Genomic DNA, 22,660 nt, shown 5'->3' with positions numbered 1-22,660 from the left:
CATATTTTTGTAGACAAACGTCTTCCTCTGGCATTTTTTAGATATCCTTGACAACGACCATCATTCATTCACGCGGCAACAACTAAAGAAAAAGGTACTACAAGCTAACCTATACTATTTGTTATTATACTGTGAATAAACTACAGCTTTGTCAGTTGAAAAATATATATTTTTATTTTGGCATAGACAGACGTCTTCCTCTGGCATTTTTGGATATCGTGAGGAGACTGACAACGACCGTCATTCACGTACCAACACCTAAAGAAAAAGGTAACTTACTACAAGCTAATCTATACTATTTGTTATTATACTGTGAATAAACTAACGTTACAGCTTTGTCAGTGGAAAAATATATATTTTTATTTTCTCACATTTTGGCATAGACAAACGTCTTCCTCTGGCATTTTGAGGAGACTGACAACGACCGTCATTCACGTACCAACAACTAAAGAAAAAGGTAACTTACTACAAGCTAATCTATACTATTTGTTGTTATATTGTGAATAAACTACAGCTTTGTCAGTGGAAAAATATATATTTTTATTTTCTCACATTTTGGCATAGACAGACGTCTTCCTCGGGCATTTTTGGATATCGTGAGGAGACTGACAACAACCGTCATTCACGTACCAACAACTAAAGAAAAAGGTAACTTACTACAAGCTAATCTATACTATTTGTTATTATACTGTGAATAAACTACAGCTTTGTCAGTGGAAAAATATATATTTTTATTTTCTCACATTTTGGCATAGACAAACGTCTTCCTCTGGCATTTTTGGATATCGTGAGGAGACTGACAACAACCGTAATTCACGTGGCAACAACTAAAGAAAAAGGTACTACAAGCTAACCTATACTATTTGTTATTATTCTGTGAATAAACTACAGTTTTAACAGGGCAAAATTAATCAAATTTTTTTTCTTTACAGTTCGGCATAGAGGAACGTATGCTGTGCATTTTGCATATTTGACACAAAGGAGACTGATATTTTACGTGGTAAAAACTAAAGAGAAAGATACAAATATTCCCTCCTAAGTTTGAATTCAAAACGGGCGATTATATAGGCTAAAGTCTGGAGCTCAGGAAAACAAGCAATTGAGGTTAAAATGACAGATTGGTTTGCTAGTGTTAGTTAAAATGACTGACAAAGCTGTGTGCTCGTCATGTTTTCTAATTTGAATTTCTCAATAACGGATCACTGTCATGCTCTTGAAATGCAAGCTATGCCCATTTGTCTGCTCTGTCAGACAAAGTCTGTTAAAACATTACAGACTTTACCATTTTGTACATTCAACAGTATGTCCCATACCATGTCTGTACGAAGGTTGCATGTGTACATTCAAATCATACAATTCCCTGAAGATACACTTGACAAGATTTCATCCTGAGAAGCAAAAGACACATGGCTGTGAAAAGTCGGAATTTCACTGTCCTTTGTGCACATTGAAGCAGCCATTTGTAGAACAGGACATGTTCTGTCACCTGCGAAGTCATTTGAAAAAATTTGAAATGGTGACTTGTCCTTATAGAAATTGTAATTTCCAGACAAATAATTACTCCACATTCAATTCACACAAATGGAGGGAGCACCACAATGCTTCAGAATATAATGACTTGATGGTAATAAGTGAAGTTTCTGAGCAGCAGAACAGTGGATCTGAAGATAACCAAGAGGTATTGGAGGCTACTGTGTTAGACAATGGTCAATTATTTGACCAGCTTCAGCACAATTTGGCAACTTTTTTCCTCAAAATGCAAACAATATTGCATGTCTCTGAAAAAGCTGTTCAAGAAATTGTTGAACAATTAGATCAGCTGTTTCAGTTATCAAAGCCCTTGATCAAAGATGCTGTCAGTAAAGTACTTACTGAAAACCAGTGCTGCGTCCCTGAATTAGTTGTAGATGAAATTGTTGAGGTGGTGTCAGAGAATAATGTACTTCACAGATCCACAACTAAACATGCAGTTCTTTCAACTGCTAAAAGGAGGAAGACATATATTGAGCACAAATTTCCATTTGTGAAGCCTGTTGAGTACTTGATTGAATCCAATCACACCTGCATGTATGTGCCAATTCTCTCCAGTTTGCAGGAGTTGTTGAAAAAAACAGATGTACTTGAAAAAGTTCTGGAGACTCCACGTTCACAAGATGGACGTTATGCAACTTTTTGGGATGGCACTTATTGTGAAGAAAATCCCCTCTTCTCAGATGACAAACTAAAGTTTGCTCTCATACTTTACATTGATGATTTTGAGGTTTCAAATCCTCTGGGTACTTCTCGAAAAATTCACAAAGTGTGTGCAGTGTATTGGGCATTAGCTAACATTCCAGCTAAATTTCGCTCAGCACTTCACACCATACAACTTGCTGTTTTATGCAATTCCAATGACCTGAGACATTTTGGCTATTCTAGGATTCTTGAACCCTTACTAAATGATCTCAAGACTCTTGAAGTGGAAGGTGTTTACATTGAGTCTCTTGGTGACTGTGTAAGGGGTTCGGTTTTTGCTGTGGTGGCAGACAATCTTGCGGCGCATGGCTTGGCTGGCTTTAAAGAGAGTTTCAATTCCTCTTACGTTTGCAGATTTTGCCTCAGTCCCAAAACAGACATACAGACTTCAGAAGTGACCACTGGTAACTGTGAGTTAAGGACAAGAGAAAACCATGACACCATAGTCCAAGCACTTCAAACGGATGGAGATTATATTGATTATGGGGTAAAGAGTTCTTGTGCCCTGTCAGATTGCCTTGCTTATTTCCATCCCATCACAGGATTTCCACCTGATCTATTACATGATTTGCTTGAAGGTGTTGTACCTGTTGAAATTGCACTTTGCTTAAAGGCATTGATTTCCAAGAAATATTTTTCTTTGGATGATCTCAATAAGGCAATTGTGTCCTTCCCTTTTGAACATTCTGACAAGACAGACCGTCCACATCCGATTCCCAAAAGTTTTTCAACCCGGGGCACTATAGGTGGAAATGGTCACGAGAACCACACCTTGCTGAGATTATTGCCTGTTCTAATTGGACATTCTGTCCCAGAGGGTGAAAAATGCTGGGGAATTTTGATGGATTTAAAAGACATAGTTGATTTATCACTATGTAATTCGTTTGATGATGCGACACTACAGTACTTTGCTTGCAAAATTTCTGATCACAGACAACTATTACAGGAAGTGTTCCCTAACCTTGTGCTTCGCCCTAAACACCATTACATTGAGCACTATCCTCACCTAATTAAGTGCTTTGGTCCTTTGGTACATTTATGGACCATGCGATTTGAAGGGAAGCACAAAGTTTTCAAAAAAATTGTGCATGACGCGAATAACTTCAAAAACATTTTGAAAATGCTTGCAGAACGACACCAAAAGCAGATGGCTTACTATCTGTCCTCTCCAGCCTTTTTTAAGCCTGAAATCCAAACCACAAACATGAAATCTGTCTTAGTAGCCACATTGCCAGAAGATGCACAGGCATTTATATCCAGTATCACTGACAGCAACACCATTTACTCTGCTGATCAAGTTATCATTGATGGTACCCTTTTCAGTCAGGGCATGTTTGTTTGCACAGGGCTACATGGAGGGTTGCCTCAGTTTCATGAGATATGTCAGACTTTGCTGTTTAATGACAGTGTTTATTTTGTGCTGAAGAAATTTGAATCAAACTATGTAGAGCACTTGCGTAGTTATGAGCTAGATGCAGACTGTGGAGGAAAGGTCTTTGTGAGATCACCATATGAATTGCATGACAGCATTCCTTTGACTGCTTACAGGGTAAAAGGCCAAAAAATCCTAACCACAAAGAGGTTCATCTCACTCTTGGATCTACAGTAGCCTGCTGCTGCATTGCTGATCACTACACTCAAGGGTCAACTGTAAGTGCCTTAAAGATTGTGCATCTTCTACAAAACAAATTTTGATGTCTTGATGGTTGCCAATTAACTGATCAGTTTTGTGGCAAAATATTACATACATTTTTATTTATTTATTATTATTACTGCAAAAGCCCCTGTTGTATGATTGCTAGTGTGTGTTTTTTATGCTTACAGATTCCAAGTCGAAATGAGTGCATCAGATAGCACATTAAAGCTGAGGGTGATAATAGATCCTATGAGTACCCGTAAAGTAGTTTTGCCATCTCGCCCTGAGACACTCAGTGACCTTTTGTTGAATCTAAAAACAAACCTCAATGTGAGTTATGACTTTAGGCTACAGTTTGAAGATCCTGAGTTTGAAAATGCATTATGTGATCTCGAGAACATTGATGATCTTCCCTCCAAAGCAACTGTGAAGCTCATCAAAACACTTGAGCTGGATATCCATTCTACTGACACAGAAGAAACAGCGTTGGCTTCGGACACATCATCTTCTTCTAAACGCACGAGCAGGTGGCCTGATGTGTTTGATCTGCCAACGTTTTCGTATGATGTTGAGTTTGCCTTGAGAGAAGGCAATTCTGAATATTTTAAAGAAGGAAAGCATCTTAAATTGACAAGGGATCAAAAACATAATATACTTGAGAGAATGATTGATACAATTTACAGCTTCAAGGCATACCCAAGTGATAATGAGTTTGCTCAAGCAGCTGAAGCCCTGGTGAACAAACACCCCTGTTTGAAGGAAAATGGCTCAAGAACCGGTCATGATGGATGGAAAGTGTCCTTGAAGTTCAAAATGGGTAATTATAGAAGCAAACTTCGGAGATCAGGAATGCAAGAAGTTGCCATCAATGGGTGCAAAAGAAGCAGGAGCAATCCAGATGCAGAACATTGTCGTGCAAATATTAAACGCCCTAGACGAGCAGAAGTCAACTTTCTCCCCAACTTTCCTCATGGGTCAGATGAACTTTCTTTGGAAGATTTACGTCTAAATATGGTGGATGAACTTAAAAAGAAGGACCAAGATGTCATGATGATAAATCGACACATGCAACAAACATTTGCGCTGAGACGAAAAGAAATTGTGCAGTCCAGTCCATCAGTTAAGGAAATGATGTCAAGATGGCCAGCTTTGTTTCGGGAAGCCCAAGTAAGTGATGTTAAAATAAATTGTTTTTCTGTCTACTTCTTAAAAAGAAATGGTTGGTATCTTAAGGTTTTGGTATATTCAAATTAATTTTGTTTTAATGCTGTCTTTTAAAAAATTTGTTCACTCAAAATATTGACTTCTTTCATTCAGGTTTGTATAAACATAAAGTTGATTAAATATGTTACATTTTTTGTGTGAACTTTATTTATGCTCATCTTTGCACCCTGTAGTGTTCAAAGATTACTTGCAGTGTAGAAAAGCATTGTGATGTATTTTATTTTCAAATTCATAACAGCCTTTTCATCTGACATTTTTTTTTCTATTTATTGTTGCAGGTACTTGCAGAGTTTCACAGAATCACAAATCAAAATCTGCAGCAGACATTCTACTCCTCCCTGGATAAACATACTCCACAGCTTCTGAATCTTTTCAGAGCTAAGGCAGCAAAGGGTGGTGTCAGTGGCAACAAGATGGCTGCAATACTAAGAGACTACGATGAACAAGTAAGTAGAATTTAACTTATTGAAGGGCTGTACAGGATGAGAACGTTGGTGTAAAAGTTATCCATGCTACAAATGTTAAAGATGTTAAAGAGTTAGTTCACCCAGAAATGAAAATTTTGTCATCAGTTACTCAACCTCAAGTCATTCCTTTTTTCCAAGACTTTTATTCATCTTTAGAACATAGTTGAAGATCTTTTTAATGAAATCTTGGAGCTTTTTGTCCCTCCATTGACAGCCTACACAACTACCACTATCAAGGTTCAGAAAGATAGTAAATTCATGTGACTCTATTTGATTATCCACAAACAAATCACATCTGTAACTTCATTAACGGAGATTAAACCACTGGAGTCAATGGGATTACTTTAGTAATGTCTATCCTACCTTTCTAGACCTTGAAAGTGCTAGTTGTGTAAGCTGTCTGTGGAGGGAGAGAAAGCTCTGATTTCATTAAAAAGATCTTCAACTGTATCCCAAAAATGAGTGAAAGTCTTACGGTTTGGAACGTCATGAGGGTGGGTAATTAAAGGGTTTGTTCACCCAGAAATGAAAATTCTGTCAGTAATTACGCACCTTCATGTTGTTCCAACCCCGTAAGACTTTCGTTCATCTTTGAAACACAAATTAAGATATTTTTTTCTGAAATCTGAGAGCTGGCTCACTCCTCCATAGCCCTATCTGTAATTGAAACTTGCCAGCCCAGAAAGTTAGTAAAGACAATGTTTAAAATAGTCCAAGTGACAACAGTGGCTCAACCATAAGTTTATCAAGCGACGAGAATACTTTTTGTGCGCAAAAACAAACATTCAACTATTAATTTTCTTTTGTGTGGGTCTCAGAGTGAGATCATGTAGTGTAACAGCACAGCGCTTCTGGGTTGTACGTCAGAACGTAGGCTCACTATTGGCCGATGCTGGTCATGTTTGTGATGTTGGCCAATAGTGAGCCTACGTTCTGACGTACAGCCCAGAAGCGCTGCGCAGTTACACTACGTGTAGAGACCTACACAGAAGAAAATGAATAGTTGAATAAAGTTGTTATTTTTGAGGGGGTTTTTGCGCACAAAAAGTATTCTCGTCGCTTGATAAACTTATGGTTGAGCCACTGTAGTCACTTGGACTATTTTAAACATTGTCTTTACTAACTTTCTGGGTCGGCAAGTTTCAATTACCTAGCAGCCTATGAAGGAGTGAGCCAGCTCTCAGAGTTCATCAAAAATATCTTTATTTGTTTTCCGAAGATGAACGAAAGTCTTACAAGGTTGGAACAACATTAGGGTGAGTGATTACTGACAGAACTTTAATTTTTGGATGAACTAACCCTTTAATGACAAAATGTACATTCTTTGGGCAAACTAGTCTTTTGAAGCAATAAAATCAATTTGTATAATAATTTGACTGAAAATTCATATAATCAACTATTTCAAATAGACAAAAAAATAATAATAATAATTAACTCCTCCATACACAGCCTAGGGAAAAATGGTAATATGGCAGCACAAACCTCAAACTGTGATTTGGTTCTCACACATCATATTGCAAACATCATGACATACTAGAATCATTGAGGTTTTGTGCAATGTTGAGTGCCACCATTTTTTCAGGCTGTTAGGCAGAGTAAATCATTTTAGTTTGTTCATCATTCAAAGTGACTCGCTTCAGAGAAATACCTGTCAAGACTTGAAAGCTCTGGGGCCGTATTCACAAAGAATTTTAAGGCTAAAAGTAGCTCCTGACTGGCGAATTTAGGAGCAACTCCTAAAAATAATGAGCGTGTCACTCGTAACTTTAGGACTCCTAATTTTTTTGACTAAGAATAATTCACGAAGCATGAGTAATGACGTCATCCATAGCAACGAAGACTCACTCTTAGTTTAGGAGTTGTCATTTTTCTTTACTAAGAGTAGGTTTGAAAGGCGTTGTGAATAACTTTTAAGAGAAAATTCCTAGCTAAAATCTTTTAGTGCGATTTAGGAGTACTCTAGTGGTAAGATAAAATGCTTTGTGAATACGGCCCCTGGTCATCATTGAGTTTCCTTAAATGAGCAAAAAAAAAAAGCTGAAAGATTCCTTTGCAATATCTCTGTTCTAAAGATGTTCAAAAGTAATGCAGGTTTAGATTGACATGCTGGTCAGTAAAACAAAAAAGGATGTTTGGATGAATTATTTTTTTTAAAAACCCTCATACTTATTCTTGTTGCCCAAAAGAATTTCCCTGTTATGCAGGTTTTTATGGAAGAATCACATAATTACTAATACTATTGCATGGAATTAAGGTTGCAATGCTTGAAAGTTTTCTTAACACGAGTTATGAAAATAATTCATCCATAAATGTTGTTTAATTGTGAATTAAATTATGCTGTGTTTTGTCTTAAAGGACAAGAATGACATTAACATCAGACGAACTACTGCTCTGGTGGGTTTACCAGTTTATCTAAAAGAAGACTCTGCAGATGTTTTCAAGACACACAAGGTATGAAATTTTATAAAGCAACAATTTAACCTTTTAGTTAAAATAATGTTTAAAATCTAGATAAGCATTCAGGTTGTCTTAAGCCAGCTGTACACTGTGCGATTTTGTTAAAGATTTGGCCATCTGAGACAAATTTAGCAAATCCTAAAAGATTCCTCTGATCCAACACTAAAATCTGAACTCTTTGATCGTTAGTTTGACATGTTCACCGACAGCCGATTAATGACCGTTGCAATAAAATTTTACCTCAGATGAAATTCTGGCAGTGTCAGAAGATTTGACTCACAGTCCAGCAGTGTGACTTCACCTATGACGACCATCAAATGACCAAAATTAACGTTAAAGTTTTCTTTGTAGCCACCATTTCAATCTGGTGTGTTATTCAGCTCACATCACCAAACTTATCATTGATGAATGATGCAAAACTCAGGAAAAGTTATTTTAACAAATAACAAAGAAACTTATTTATTCTACATTAAATTTTATTTCTAAATAAAAATTAAGGCTGTGATAGATGTTAATTTTAAAGGAGTAGTTCACTTTAAAATTAGCCCATGATTTACTCACTCTCAAGCCATTCAAGGTGTATATGGCTTCTTTTTTTTTCAGACGAATACAATCGGGAGTTAAAATATATCCTGGCTTTTCCAAGTTTTAGAATGGCAGTGGATTGCAACCAATGGATTGAAGCAAAAACGTGCATCCATCTATCATAAACGAATTTCAAGCAGCTCCAGGGGATTAATAAAGGCCTTCTGAAGCAAAACGATGAGTTTGTGTAAAAAAATATATTTAACTTTATAAATTAAAATAACTAGCTTCCGGCCAAACAAACATACGGATTGTATGTTGTACAAGTGTAAAGCGCAACTTACAAGAAATGCGATGTACTGCTGATATTTACGCTACGCCATGATGCACTACGCTACTTCTGACGTCATAAGTTGTGCTTTAGGGGCAAGTAGACTGCGTTTGTCCGGAAGATAGAATTTTACTTTGTAACATGTTAAATATGAATATTTGATTACAAACTCATCGTTTTGCTTCAGAAGACCTTTATTAACCTTCCAGAGCCTCGTGAAGTTCGTTTATGACAGATGGATGCACGTTTTTGAGCTTCAAATTGATGTTTGCAATTCACTGCCATTATAAAGCTTAGAAGAGCCAGGATTTTTTTTTATATAACTCTGATTTTATTTGTCTAAAAGAAGAAAGTCGTATACACCTAGGATGACTTAAGGGAGAGTAAATCATGGGCTAATTTTCATTTTAAAGTGAACTAATCCTTTAATAGCCTGTTCTATAGGTTGTATATCTTTTTACGTTTCTGGTTATCTTTAATTTTTAACTATCTTTAATGTTTTTTTTTGTTACATTTCCTTTTGATTTTTTTCTAGAACATTTAGCTGATACACCTAGTATTAGTACCTAGTAAAGTACTAGTGTTTGTCCAAATAAAATCTTGCTAATTAACAATTTTGTTAAAGGAACACTCCACCGTTTTTTCATATTAAAGGGATACTCCACTTTTTTTGGAAATAGGCTCATTTTACAACTCCCCAGAGTTAAACAGTTGAGTTTTACCGTTTTCGAATCCATTCAGCTGATCTCCGGTTCTGGCGGTACCACTTTTAGCATAGCTTAGCATAGACCATTGAATCGGACGAGACCATTAGCATCTCTCTCAAAAAAAATGACCAAAGAGTTTTGATATTTTTCCTATTTAAAACTTGACTCTTCTGTAGTTACATCGTGTACTAAGACCGACGGAAAATGAAAAGTTGCGATTTTCTAGGCTGATATGGCCAGGAACTATACTCTCATTCCTATAAAATAGGTCTAATAGGCTAGACAAACCTAGTCCCGGTCACGTTGGAAGTTATACCGAGCTGGGGACTATTTTCAGGTGCTGCGTCATATCATTACGCCTGCTTGACTCATGGTACGGCAGCAAAGTTTCTTGATTTTTACGCAGGAATGAGAGTATAGTTCCTAGCCATATCAGCCTAGAAAATCGCAACTTTTCATTTTCCGTCAGTCTTAGTACATGATGTAACTACAGAAGAGTCAAGTTTTAAATAGGAAAAATATCAAAACTCTTTGGTCATTTTTTGAGAGATGCTAATGGTCTCATCTGATTCAATGATGTATGCTAAGCTATGCTAAAAGTGATACCGCCAGACCCGGAGATCGGCTGAATGGATTCGAAAACGGTAAAACTCAACTGTTTAACTCTGGGGGAGTTGTAAAATGAGCCTATTTCCAAAAAAAGTGGAGTATCCCTTTAAACTATGTTATTCCCTTAACTAAGACGAGTTGATACATACCTCTCCCGCTCTGGCGCGCGGCGACAGTTTGATAGCACATAGCTTAGCCCAGATCATTCATTAGGGATCAAACAGAGATGCGACCAAACAAATCCACGTTTTCCCTATTTAAATACAGTTACACGACTAGTTACACGACCAAGTATGGTGACACAAAATAAAACGTGGCACTTTTCTAAGCGTGTAAAATGCATAACTATAATGTATGGTGGAATAGCACTGGGAGCACTTCGACTCGGCGCAGTAAAAAGTCACGTTGGTTCTAATGACAGAAGTGAGAGGGAGAGGGGGAGAGGATTTTTCAGGAGTGATGATATTACTGCGCAGAGTCGTAGTGCTCCCAGTGCTATTCCGCCATTATTATTATTTTGTCACCATACTTGGTCGTGTAACTACTCGTGTAACTGTATTTAATTAGGGAAAACGTGGAGGGGTTTGGTCGCTTCTAACTTCATCGCTGTTTGGATCCTAATGAATGAACTGGGCTAAGCTAAGTGCTATCAAAGTGTTGTCGCGCGCCAGAGAGATTGAGTGCACGCACTGAGACGAGAGAGGTATCTATCAACTTGTCTTAGTTAAGGGAATAACAGTTTAATATGAAAAACGGTGGAGTGTTCCTTTAAATGTATTGTTACAATTAGAAGCATTACATTTTTGTAAATATTAGTCAATTGAACTGCATGACCATTTTTCAAGGCTTTGTCATCTATGAACATTTTGTTATGGTGTCTGCCCTGACTATGGCCTGTTTGTTTTGTAGATTTGTAAAGACATGCATTAACAAAGATTTATTTCAATCCATTTAGAGAGAGGATCTTGACCAGGCACAAAAGGCAGCAGTTGCCATCATTGCTGTCGAGGAAGAGGTTGAAAAGTTGCCATTCAACCCACAGGATCTACTGATTGTCCTTGAAGATGAGGTGGTAATGTCTGCAAAGTCCTGGGTTAGTGCACTGGTGCTGATTTTTGGGCTACTGTATGCCCTTCACATAAGCTACCCAAAGAAGCTGACCGTTTTTTTTGAGTTCATACAGAAAGTGCTGCTAAATCTCGAAGATGGGAAGGCCAGGCCAAAGTTGCTTGCACTTAAAAATGAACTTCTGATTGACTAATATGGAATCCATGCTGTTTCTGGTACCATAAGGTAATTGAGTTTGCTGTTTTTAGAATTTTAAACGGCAGTTTTTGAAATTTTTTCCCCATTTGTGCTGTCTGTTAAAGTTTTAATTGATCGTGAATATTTCATGGGAAAAGTGTGTCTGATTGAAATTGTTTTAATGTTATTTGCACACTGATTTTGCACAAATGTCCCTGTTTGGGCAGTCTGTTAATGTCTTAAATGAGAGATGTAATGGTTAAAGTGTACATTTAATGAAATTGTTTTAATGTTATTTGCACATTGATTTAGTTTTAAAAATGTCCCTGTTTGGGCAGTCTGTTAAAGTCTTGAATAGTATGTAATGGTTAAAGTGTACATTTAATGAAATTGTTTTAATGTTATTTGCACATTGATTTAGTTTTAAAAATGTCCCTGTTTGGGCAGTCTGTTAAAGTCTTGAATAGTATGTAATGGTTAAAGTGTAAATTTGATGAAATTGTTTTAATGTTATTTGGACTGTTTTATTCCTGATAACCTTTTTTTCCCCCAATAAATACTGTTAATAATTGCATCCTAATGTTTTCCCCTTATCTTAATTTAACTTTATTAATTTGAGTTTAATCAACTTAAATCATTTACCGCAATCGGTTTCCTCAAACCATTTGAGTAGCTATATAGTTGTTAAGACTTAATTAGATTTATTAATTGAACTCAAACCAGTGAATGGAATTAACTTAAAATATTTAAGTTACCTATACTCAAAATGATTGACTAAATTAACATTAAATTATAAGTGAATTTGACTCAATGTATATAAGTTCACAAAACTCATATGTATTTGTTTTTAAACTTAAATGGTTTGCCGCAATTAGTTTCCTCAAACGGTTTGAGTTGAGTTAACTTATTGGGTTTTACAGTGTATAATATATATATATATTAACTTCGAAAAACACTGCAAAACAATGCACTGTCTCAGATTCATAAGGCTTAATGGTGTTATCAGAAGGGGCTCTCTAACAAATGCATAGAGGTTAAATTATAAAAAGATGCTTTAGAAATATGCTTTAAGTGTACATGAAAATACTGTTTGGAGAAATGTGTAATTAGCCTTACACAATTTCTATCGTGATTGTGAAAATGGTCATGCCTTTCAGGGCTTGATTATTATAGTTAACTTAACTGTCTAAATAGGCCCATTTAAAAATAATTATTATATAGTTGTATCCTATATTCTGAAAAGACATTTAACATGTATTTCAACATGTATTTTCACATTAAAAACGTCTTTTTACAAGCTTAATCTAATTAGGTTCTGTGTGTTTGAGCAAGAGCACCAAACCAGTAGGTGGTGCTAATGTCTAATAATTTACGCGTTAACACGCAATTTACGTGTTAACACGTCATTTACGTAATGACGTGTTAACGCGTAAATTGCGTGTTAACACATACATTGCGTGTTAACACGTAATTACGTGTTAACACGACAGTTTCACACGTTTTGGCCCTTTTGGCCTTCCATAATACCTGAGATTCCAGTGAATGACGCACGAGGGGGCGGAACAAAGACGTGACGTATCTCAGGATACAGCCAACCCGCGTTAAATAGACCATACTCTCCCCTGATAGGACACCACAACTGTCAATCACTTAACCAATCCTGTCACACACAGATGGATTGAGTAGGAGGAGCCAAAGAGCAAACACGGGGAGAAACACTTAAAGACCACACAGCTCTTCTGATGGACCATCGCAATAAAAATTTCATCTCTGGACGTAACAACAGTCAAGTCCAAAGCACCAACAGTTAGAATTTGAGAATCCGTGTATCATTCGTTCAATCGTTTTTTGATTTAATATTGAAAGTAGAAAAATGAGAAAACAGTTCCTTTTTCGATTTTTCATTTTTTCCAAAAAAACGAAAAACAAGAATTCAGCTTGATTTTTCGTTTTTCGTTCTGAGGTAGCAAAATTAATAAACAGCTGGAAAATTCGATTTCTACACGTGGGCGGGAATGAAACGCCCCTTTCCTCTGATTTGTCAGCCGAAGATCAAACTGTCCCGTCATCAGCTCTTCCTCAGTTCTGCACTGCAGAATAAGAGTCCTCCGTTGTGTGGATTCTTAACGCGTTTATTGCAACTACATTTAATCTTTTTTTCATCAAACAACCAGACTAACGAGTGGTTCGACACAACCCGTACTGGGAAATAAACTAGACAGGGCTTTCTTCTGTGTAGATATAAATTCACCTAACTTTATGCTTTGCATCAGCTCGGTATGCAGGGTAAATGACAACTGTTAGCCTAACATGGTCGCCCTCGATCGCCCAGTAATTTTTTTTTAAATAATAAATGTAGATATAGATAATCAATATAATTAGTTGTAAATTAAATATTTTAACACTTATAGAAAAAGAAAAGAATAATGCATTGACTATACCCAGCCGGCACATGACCGACCTTCAACGTTGAAAAATGGTTGAAATAATGTCAGTTGTTGTTTTAACGTTGAAACAACGTTGAAATAACGTTTAATGCTAAATGGTTGAAAAAGGTTAACAAAACGCTTCTAAATCAACGTTGAAATATGGTTGAATAATGTCAGTTGTTATTTCAACGTTGAAACAACGTTGAAATAACGTTTAATGCTAAATGGTTGAAAAAGGTTAACAAAAACACTTATAAATCAACGTTTAAATTTTTACAAGATCTGTATGTTGAAACAACGTAATGTTTTCGACAACATACTACAAAAATATCTGCCTTTTAACATATTATTATGATAATTAATTAGCATTTAATTACTTTTTATCATAACAGCTCTTCAATGTATATGTTAAAATACAATTATTATCATTATTAACAATAGTTTCACCCTCAAGAGAGCAGTGCAGCAGAAACCTTTTGCCTTATGTGATTTTGTGTGAATTTACCATTTTGTCTGCTTGCCTAACAGTTTACATTGAATTATTACATTTGTATTCACACTGTCATGTCATTTGACCAATTAATTAAATATTAATACAGACTGCACTCAATAGCCTACAACACTATAGGCTTGTTCGACTTCATGCAGCTCTGCGCAGACCGATCGGCGGCTGACTTAAAGCAGTGCATGCCGGTTAGAAATTTTGTCCGACTTGATACAGCGCCGACGCCACGTGACTGTGACGTATGCCATCAAAGTACCGCGAGAGCAATTCGAGAGTAGCCGGAGAACTCAGCCAGCGCAGCTTCTCAAGAGCGGCTGCACTGGGCTGCACGTGGGCTGATGACGACACAGCTGTTCCACGATTGGCCGGATTCACCGCATGACAACGATCACGTGTGTTTCGTGTTTATTCGAAAACCTTTAGTTCCTCTAAAGCTCTCAAATCAGTTTATTATAACAGTGAACACTCTTTTCATGTCGTTGTCATGTTATATTGTGTCATGTTTATCAAATTAAAACTGCTTAAAAAACGTAGACTCCACTTCATTGATAGTACCTTATGTTGAACTTTATTCTTGTTCAAACAGACGCTGTATAAAGCTGTGCATAAAGTATTGAATGAAAATGTCTCTGAAACATCTGTGTATTATTTGGCAAATATTGCATTTATTTCACTGCAGCTGTGGTAAAGTATGCAAACACCACGTGAGCGGTCACTACGGGAACCAGAAAGTGTCCGACTTCACGTCTCCGTTTGCAGCTCCTCCCCGCTTGCACGCTGCTACTCTCGCCGATCGGTTGCATCCAGCCGCAGCCGATGTCGAACACACCTACTGTTAACTCGCGCAAACTATTGTTATTGGTTGTTTCGCCGTTTTACTTTGAGCATGATTGGTTAATCTGTCTGTCTTCCAGGAAACTGTCCAATGAGAATGTGCGCGGCTCTGCCCGCCTATTTTAAGTTTGAAAATACGTCCGTTATTATTACTCTCGGTCGGTGACGGTGAGCTGCTGCTGCTTGCGTTGATTACTCGGTCAGACCTGGATTATTTTATTTTATTTTATTTTTCTGCCTGTTGAATTCTTAAATTTTGAGCGAATTTGAGTTGATATGTCAATGAAGAACAAAAGCTGGAATGTGAACGGAGGAAGGGGTCGTACGTGGTCTGTAAAAATACTGGCGATATCAGGTAAGAAAACATTTTTCAGTCCTTAACAAGTCTAACGTTTAGGGACACGGTTAAGTTAACGGTCATAGGTTTACTGCAACCTCATAAAATAAATAAGTTATCTCTGTCTGTGTGTGTGTGTGTTTGTACTGCTTCACCATTAGCGTAGCGATATTAGCATGTATTTCAATGTAAGTTTTAGTACCATCTGACATTGCTGTGTTTTGCTGTTGGTAACGTACTTATGTGTTTAATATTGTCAGCTAACATTAGTTTAAAAACGCATGAGAGGTAAAAAAAAAGTGTGGGAATGAGTAAAGTGGTAAAACCGTCATTTATTCAGTTTACATAATCTCTTCAAACACTGATAACGATATTGAAAATGTATTTGTTTACATTTTTTTTTTAGATCAAGCAGCATTGGAATAAAATTATTTATCGGGAGAGAACACCCAACAGAAAGATCCATTCACCAACTACAGTAAGTCAATTTTACCCACTGTTCGAAAACCTACACTGGGATTAATAGTATTAAGTATGATTTTCATCTTTAAAGTAAGACATTTAACGTTACTGATAGAAAGTCTGAGTAACTTTTTGTCCTTTTGTCTTCTGCTGAAGTGGCTTACTGAAAGTGGATTCATGTCACCTTCATCAGTCCTTTCTTTAATCACTGGAAACCATCAAGGGAAAGACCCTCAAAAATAGGATAAATGCAGCTGCAGGTAAAATTATTTGATGGTTTGATTTTGGTGTACCATTTGGCTTTTTTGTGTGTGCTTCCCTTGCTATGATACACATTTCTGATGGGATTGCCACGCTTTAAGTGTATGTTTACATTTTTAATTATGTAGTTTAATACTAACAGTCTCAAAGATGACAACTCAGTTCATGTTGTGTGAATGTTATAATGGCAAACGTTTTTACAATTTAAATCAATTTTTAAGATTGTTTAAAGGAATGGTAAAAAACATAAACAAAAAAACCCCTGCTTTTTATGGACTTTTCATTGAATAATTTCTTCTTTCCCCCCTTCAGATTCGCAAAGGATCCAGATGATTACTGGCAATTTGGTGGAGGATTATTCTTTAGCTGCTACATTGCACTATCACTTCTGGTACAGATTCATTGGCCTTTTGTGTTTTTATTTTATTTTACTTGATTTAATAAATTACTTTTAATTAGTACAATGTATGGTTAGGATTCTGAATTAAAACAGTGTAATGTTCTCCACAAATATTATCAGAAATATATAATTGTTGAAACAATATAAACCTGCATTGAAAGATATAAAGAACAGCAGACCTCAACCCTCTCAGCTCAACACCACAATTTGTTGATTTCTTCATCTGGTTTAAGGATGAAATCATGACCTTATGATTATAGTAACCGTAACTGACACATGGAGTAATAGTAATTTTTTTACAATTCCACCTTGGGGCTCTGAAGAATTTCTTGTGTAAATGTACATCTGAATACATTAAAATATGTGTTTTAGAATGGATAGTGTTGTATACTTTGTTTTCTACCCGACAAATTGAACTGTAAAGTGAAAATCTTATACATGATTTATTTTGTATTCAGTGTTTTTGCTTTTATTTAAAGGATAGTAGCAGACAGCGGGCACGAAGTGAAGAGGAAGTGATGGCATCGGAATGGACCTCGAGCTGGGACTCTGTCGGAGCACTGCACAAGGCTGTCACATTTTATTGAGAATTTAAAAACTTTTTTTTTTACACTTTAAATATTAAATGTTTAATTTAAGGGTTACTGTAATTGAACAAAAACTGTCTTTAAATATTCCATTTAGATGTTTACTTCTACAGGTTTTTAACATTACTTTGAAAACGCTGCAATTTAAAGTTTGAGATGTTTTTCTTTTTTTTCTTTTTTGTATTTTTAGACTTGTTTTTTCAGAATAAAACTTTTTACAATCTTGAGCATGTGTTAACTCATTATTTAATGTGTTTAATTAAGCCATTGCCGCCAGTCATTTAACAGTTAACATTTTTTATTGTACAGTATGGACAGTTAATCACAAATTCAGTCAGCATTGTCATGACTCATGTTCCAACTGCAAACTAGTTTGTAATTGAATGTACAATTTTCCCATTAGATACTGTGTCTAGGGTAGTATTGCAAATTATGCATAGCAAGTTACATAATTACAGTTGCTTTGATTTTCTGTACAAATGTAATGTCTTCAGAGAGTACAGTGAACAGGAAACTCAATCTATAGTTTATTCAATGTTGAAAAATAAGATATAAGGTATTATTTTTCAACGTTGTTTCGTTTTGCAAAATCAATTCAACCTCAACGTTGCTGCAAGACGGTGAAACAACGTCACGGAATCAACGGTGAAACAACGTCGCGAAATCAACGGTGAAACAACGTCACGATTTCAACGTTGAATCGTTTTGCAAAATCGAATCATAATCCAACGTTGATTCAACCTTGGTCCCTGACGTTGAATCAACGTTGAAATGCCGGCTGGGTATATAGCCTAAGCCTAGGCTATATTAACATAAACGCATGAAATGTCATTCAGACTGACTATCTAACAACCGGAGAACAGAGAACAACATAGATATTAAAATACATACTCTTCTGAATTTTATAATGTAGGCCTTATTGTGTTTTATTAAAATTTATTAATTTATATCTCAAAGATGTGCGCTTGTGCGCAGTGCACTGGGTCATGTTGAGAGGGAAACAAACGCATTTTTATTATTAGCCTATTCAGAAAAAAAACGGTAAATAAAATTCAACATTAACATTATAAACACTATTAATAACATATAGGCTATTTCTATGCGTATTTTACTTCCCCTTACCATTACTTCCCCTTTGACATTTGCCTATGTCAAATCCTTAAATGAATGGTATTCAGAAAACAACAAGAATAAAAAATAAGTAGCCACGTATAATAAAAATATAACATAATAGCTTATAATAATAGCCTATTGTGTCCTTTATTATAAACAACATTTAGCCTATTTTAAACGCCAAGCCTAAACAAATTTAGGCTATTTGAATCGAAACTGAAACTGTACCGGCGTTGGTTTCGCGCATCTCGGTCCCAAGTTTCCATATTTGCAATGCAAAATTTCGATGCTAACTATAATGTAAAGAAGGCTTTAAACTTCAGTCGAGTCCCAATATAGGCCTACACGTATAGGCTAAATCATCATCTTCACAGCATGGGAAATGAGTTTGGATTAACTGCTGTGCGGCACAGCCTTTATATTGTACAACAGACGAATTAAATTAAGCAGAATAACTTTTTATATATTTGGTTGACTGTGTTTTATTTTAATAATGAACAGGCTGCGATGTCAAGTTAGCAATGCCAGAAGTGAACTGATAATAGCCTATGTTGCCTATGTTGTGAGAGCGAGCGATGCGTCAGCGCCATCACTTGGAGTTCTTGCTCAGCAGGGGAAATAACTTCGTTATTCGTTACTCTGTCATTCGAAACAGTAAAAATTTATATTTTTATTTGTGTACATTCAAAATGACTACAAAATGTCATGCCTTTAAAAAATAAAGAAAACAACATGATTTCTACTTTAGTGCGTCCCAGTCTCCTTGAACATCTTTCTGGCGCACACCAAAAATGAACCAAAATAGAGTGAATAGCCTTCGGACGCGCCTACTTTTCAAAGTCAACATTTAGATTATTTGAAGTAAAATGCATTATATAGTCACTCAGGAATAAAACTCAGTGTGGTTCATGATAAAAAAAACAAAAAAAAACTTTACAGTTCGGAAAATATGAAAATAGCAAACCCCTGGCACTTGAGAACTCTGGTCTACAAAGAAGAAAGCCCCGTCTAGTCTATTCCCCAGTACGGGTTGTGTCGAGCCATTCATTAGTCTCGTTGATGGAAAACATGAAAAAGTTGCAATAAACGCGTTAAGAATCCACACAACGGAGGACTCTTATTCTGCAGTGCAGAACTGAGGAAGAGCTGATGACGGGACAGTTTGATCTTCGGCTGACAAATCAGAGGAAAGGGGCGTTTCATTCCCGCCCACGTGTAGAAATCGAATTTTCCAGCTGTTTATTAATTTTGCTACCTCAGAACGAAAAACGAAAAATCAAGCTGAATTCTTGTTTTTCGTTTTTTTGGAAAAAATGAAAAATCGAAAAAGGAACTGTTTTCTCATTTTTCTACTTTCAAAATTAAATCAAAAAACGATTGAACGAATGATACACGGATTTTTGAGTATTCCGAACAGCACAATAATCCCAATGGTGATATAGACATCCGAACGGAGCAGTAATCTGAACAGTGCAGCAAAACACATCCAGGTATGAAGCGTCAGCCAGTCGCGCACAGCATTCTCGACCCGGAAACTAGAGGTGGGCGGATCGATCCTAAAATATCGATACTGACGTGGTATCGAAAAGGATCGATCCTCACATAAAAATATCGATCCAAATGTGTGTTTTTTTTTTACCAGTAATTTTTATTAATTTAGCACGCAATTCAGTGCGTAAAATAAGCTTCTAAGTGGAAAAATAAGCGAATGTTAGCGGATAATTGTGTAGGATAGAACTTTTTCTCCTAGTCATCTGGATACAAGACGAAACCAATCAATCACAGAGAGCATTCGATGCTGGTGCTTCACTGAGCTCACAAGCACGTTTGGGAAACGAAGCCTTGCTTAGATGACAGAGAAACAATCTGGAGTTATTTTGCAATAAACAAAGCAAAAGTGTATATAACGGTTCAAAATGTTGAGGACAGTAAGATTTTTTTTAATGAAATTAATATTTTTATTCAACAAGGATCGATGCATTAAATTGATCAAAAGTGACAGTCAAGGGTTTTTCACTGTTAAAAAAAACTACTTCATATAAATGCTGTTCTTTCAACTGTGTTCATCAAATAATTCTGCATCATGGTTTCCACAAAAAAATATGAAACTGTTTTCAACATTGATAATAATAAGAAATGTTTTCTGAGCTGTAAATCAGCATATTAAAATTAAGTATCATCATAACTGGAGTAATGATGCCGAAAATTACACTTTGATCAATTGAATAAATTACAGTTTAGTATGACATAGAAAACAGATAGCCTATGTTAAATTGTAATATTACAGTTTTTACTGTATTTTTGATCAAATAAATGCAGAAGAGAATTAAAAATCTTACAGACCCCAAACTTTTGAACAGTAGGCTAGTGTACAATAGTACTTTTACTATAATTAGGGTAGTTTTTTAAAAGTCACTGACTAATAATTACAGGCGAGTTGAGAGCACAAATCACAAAATATTTAGTAGTCATGAAAACGTTTTCAGATTTAGCATATTAATGATGCATTCACCTCATAAATCATGACACACTGCTCTAGCACAGGAAAGTGCATACAAGTTCAAGTGCATGCTTTTAAAATTAAAAAGTATTGGTATTGGTATCGATATCGGCGATACTGGCCCTGTATTTACTTGGTATCGGATCGATACCAAAATTTGGAGTATCGCCCACCTCTACCGGAAACACTGTGAACTCAGATTGTGTCGAGCTTATAAATTCACAGACTCAACCCACTACAGCTTGTTATCAGGAAGTTTGTTGGCTTTAATTAAGACGGTGTGTCACACTGACTGGTGAATTTGATCATTTAAAAAAAATCAAACACTGGCAGAAATGTTGGCTAAATGGTTTTCTGCAGTTGCAGTTTATGTTCATGTTGACATCCTGATGAGTTTGTTAGTCTGTTAAAGGCTGGTGGTTCTGAAAACAAAATATCCATTTGATCATTTTTAATACAGTGTTTTCACTGCCACCAAAATGCAACTTTGTTCCACATGAACTCCACCATATTTTTGACTTTGTGGTTACCGTACAACAAGGACACACAGATGAGTCATTTTTTATTTTATTTTATTGAATAAATATTCCTCATATAGAATATTACAAAGCTGAAGATCACTTTAAATACAGACAACAATTCACCAAAAATATAAACCAAAGATACACAAAATCATATAAAAATACAAAAACCATCAGAAACAATATGTAGAAAGACAATGTTGTGAATCTGTTGCGAACTGCGTCAAAACAACAACAACAACAACAGTAAAAATGTAAATGGACTGAGATTTCATCAAGAGACAATCAATACAAGTCAGCATTTATCTAGTGATTCATCACTTTGTTTATCCTAAATTTTAGTACATACATAAAACTTTTCAGAATAAATAAACAGAATGAACATCACTTTAATTAGATAATATCAATTAAATCCAGACAAATAGACTTTGTACTGATAAAAGTCTCAGGCCAATCATATAAGTTTTTTGTATGAGTTAACTGAGCAACAAGTTGATCATAGGTTGTGCGACATGATAATTTAATCTCTTCCTCCTCGATTAGTTTGTCATCATCAACTCATTTACTGACACAGCAACACTAACGGTCCTGTCAGCATGTCATTGTTTAAAAGAATTCATAATTTGCTTTATTTAAAATAATTGATTGCCTATATACAAATGAATTCAATTCATATTTATGAAATACAGTTAAAATAGAAAATCAAGGCCACAGTTTTTGTCAGTATTTGTGTTTACCCTTGCAGTGTTCTTGTGTTCTCTATGGTTTCTATTGTGTTCAGTGATCGACTTTCTCCAGCTCATTCTTCAGTCTGTATTTATATCCCACAGTTTGAGCTGTATGAATGTTTTTAATGTTGCTATATGGTTTTAATATGCTATCTGGTGCTCCAGTGCTTTGTTTTCTTCTCTTAAACAAATCGTTTGGACACTGAACTTCTCCTATCTTCGTTCAACCAATCCCTGACAGTTTAATTTAAGATTCAATAATTAAACCTGTGTATTATATAAGTTAATACCTTTGTCATCACACACTCTTATGTATTACTTCCCTTCCTTTGAAACCAAATAACTGTGATTTCTTGTTGAATTACTGCATCAACAGAAAGAGAATTACAACAATATAAAGTTCCAAGTGCCCAACCAAAGTGAGCACTGGCGCACCCACATCACCCCAATACTCTGTTCCCTTCATTGGCTTCCTGTAACTTACAGGATCCAATTCAAAATTCTCACCATAACATATCAAGCCTTATATGGCCAGGCCCCTTCTTAT

General features: G+C 35.9%; 2 protein-coding genes and 1 long non-coding RNA gene across 3 annotated transcripts in view; all 3 read left to right on the top strand.

Annotated features, from left to right (window-relative positions):
- LOC311077566 (uncharacterized protein) overlaps positions 1–22,660 on the top strand; it is a 578,304-nt gene that overhangs the window by 503,511 nt on the left and 52,133 nt on the right. The gene's annotated exons all lie outside the window — the stretch shown is intronic.
- Positions 754–11,894, top strand: LOC311074875 (sterile alpha motif domain-containing protein 3-like). The gene is made up of 6 exons (XM_084101806.1): positions 754–839; positions 3,784–3,885; positions 4,060–5,038; positions 5,374–5,541; positions 7,918–8,013; positions 11,147–11,894. The coding sequence occupies exons 3-6, from the start codon at positions 4,073–4,075 to the stop codon at positions 11,450–11,452; spliced, it is 1,536 nt and encodes a 511-aa protein (XP_083957932.1). The 5' UTR covers positions 754–839; positions 3,784–3,885; positions 4,060–4,072; the 3' UTR covers positions 11,453–11,894.
- LOC311078120 lies at positions 15,211–17,478 on the top strand. Its single transcript, XR_014605056.1, has 5 exons — positions 15,211–15,559; positions 15,948–16,019; positions 16,160–16,263; positions 16,577–16,655; positions 17,144–17,478. It is a non-coding gene; the product is annotated as an uncharacterized lncRNA (long non-coding RNA).

This window comes from Abramis brama (assembly GCF_963993115.1).
Source record: "Abramis brama genome assembly, chromosome: 2".
NCBI classification, from domain to species: domain Eukaryota; kingdom Metazoa; phylum Chordata; class Actinopteri; order Cypriniformes; family Leuciscidae; genus Abramis; species Abramis brama.
The sequence above is the reverse complement of the archived record's forward strand: the minus strand, read 5'-3'. Positions and strand labels throughout refer to the sequence as shown.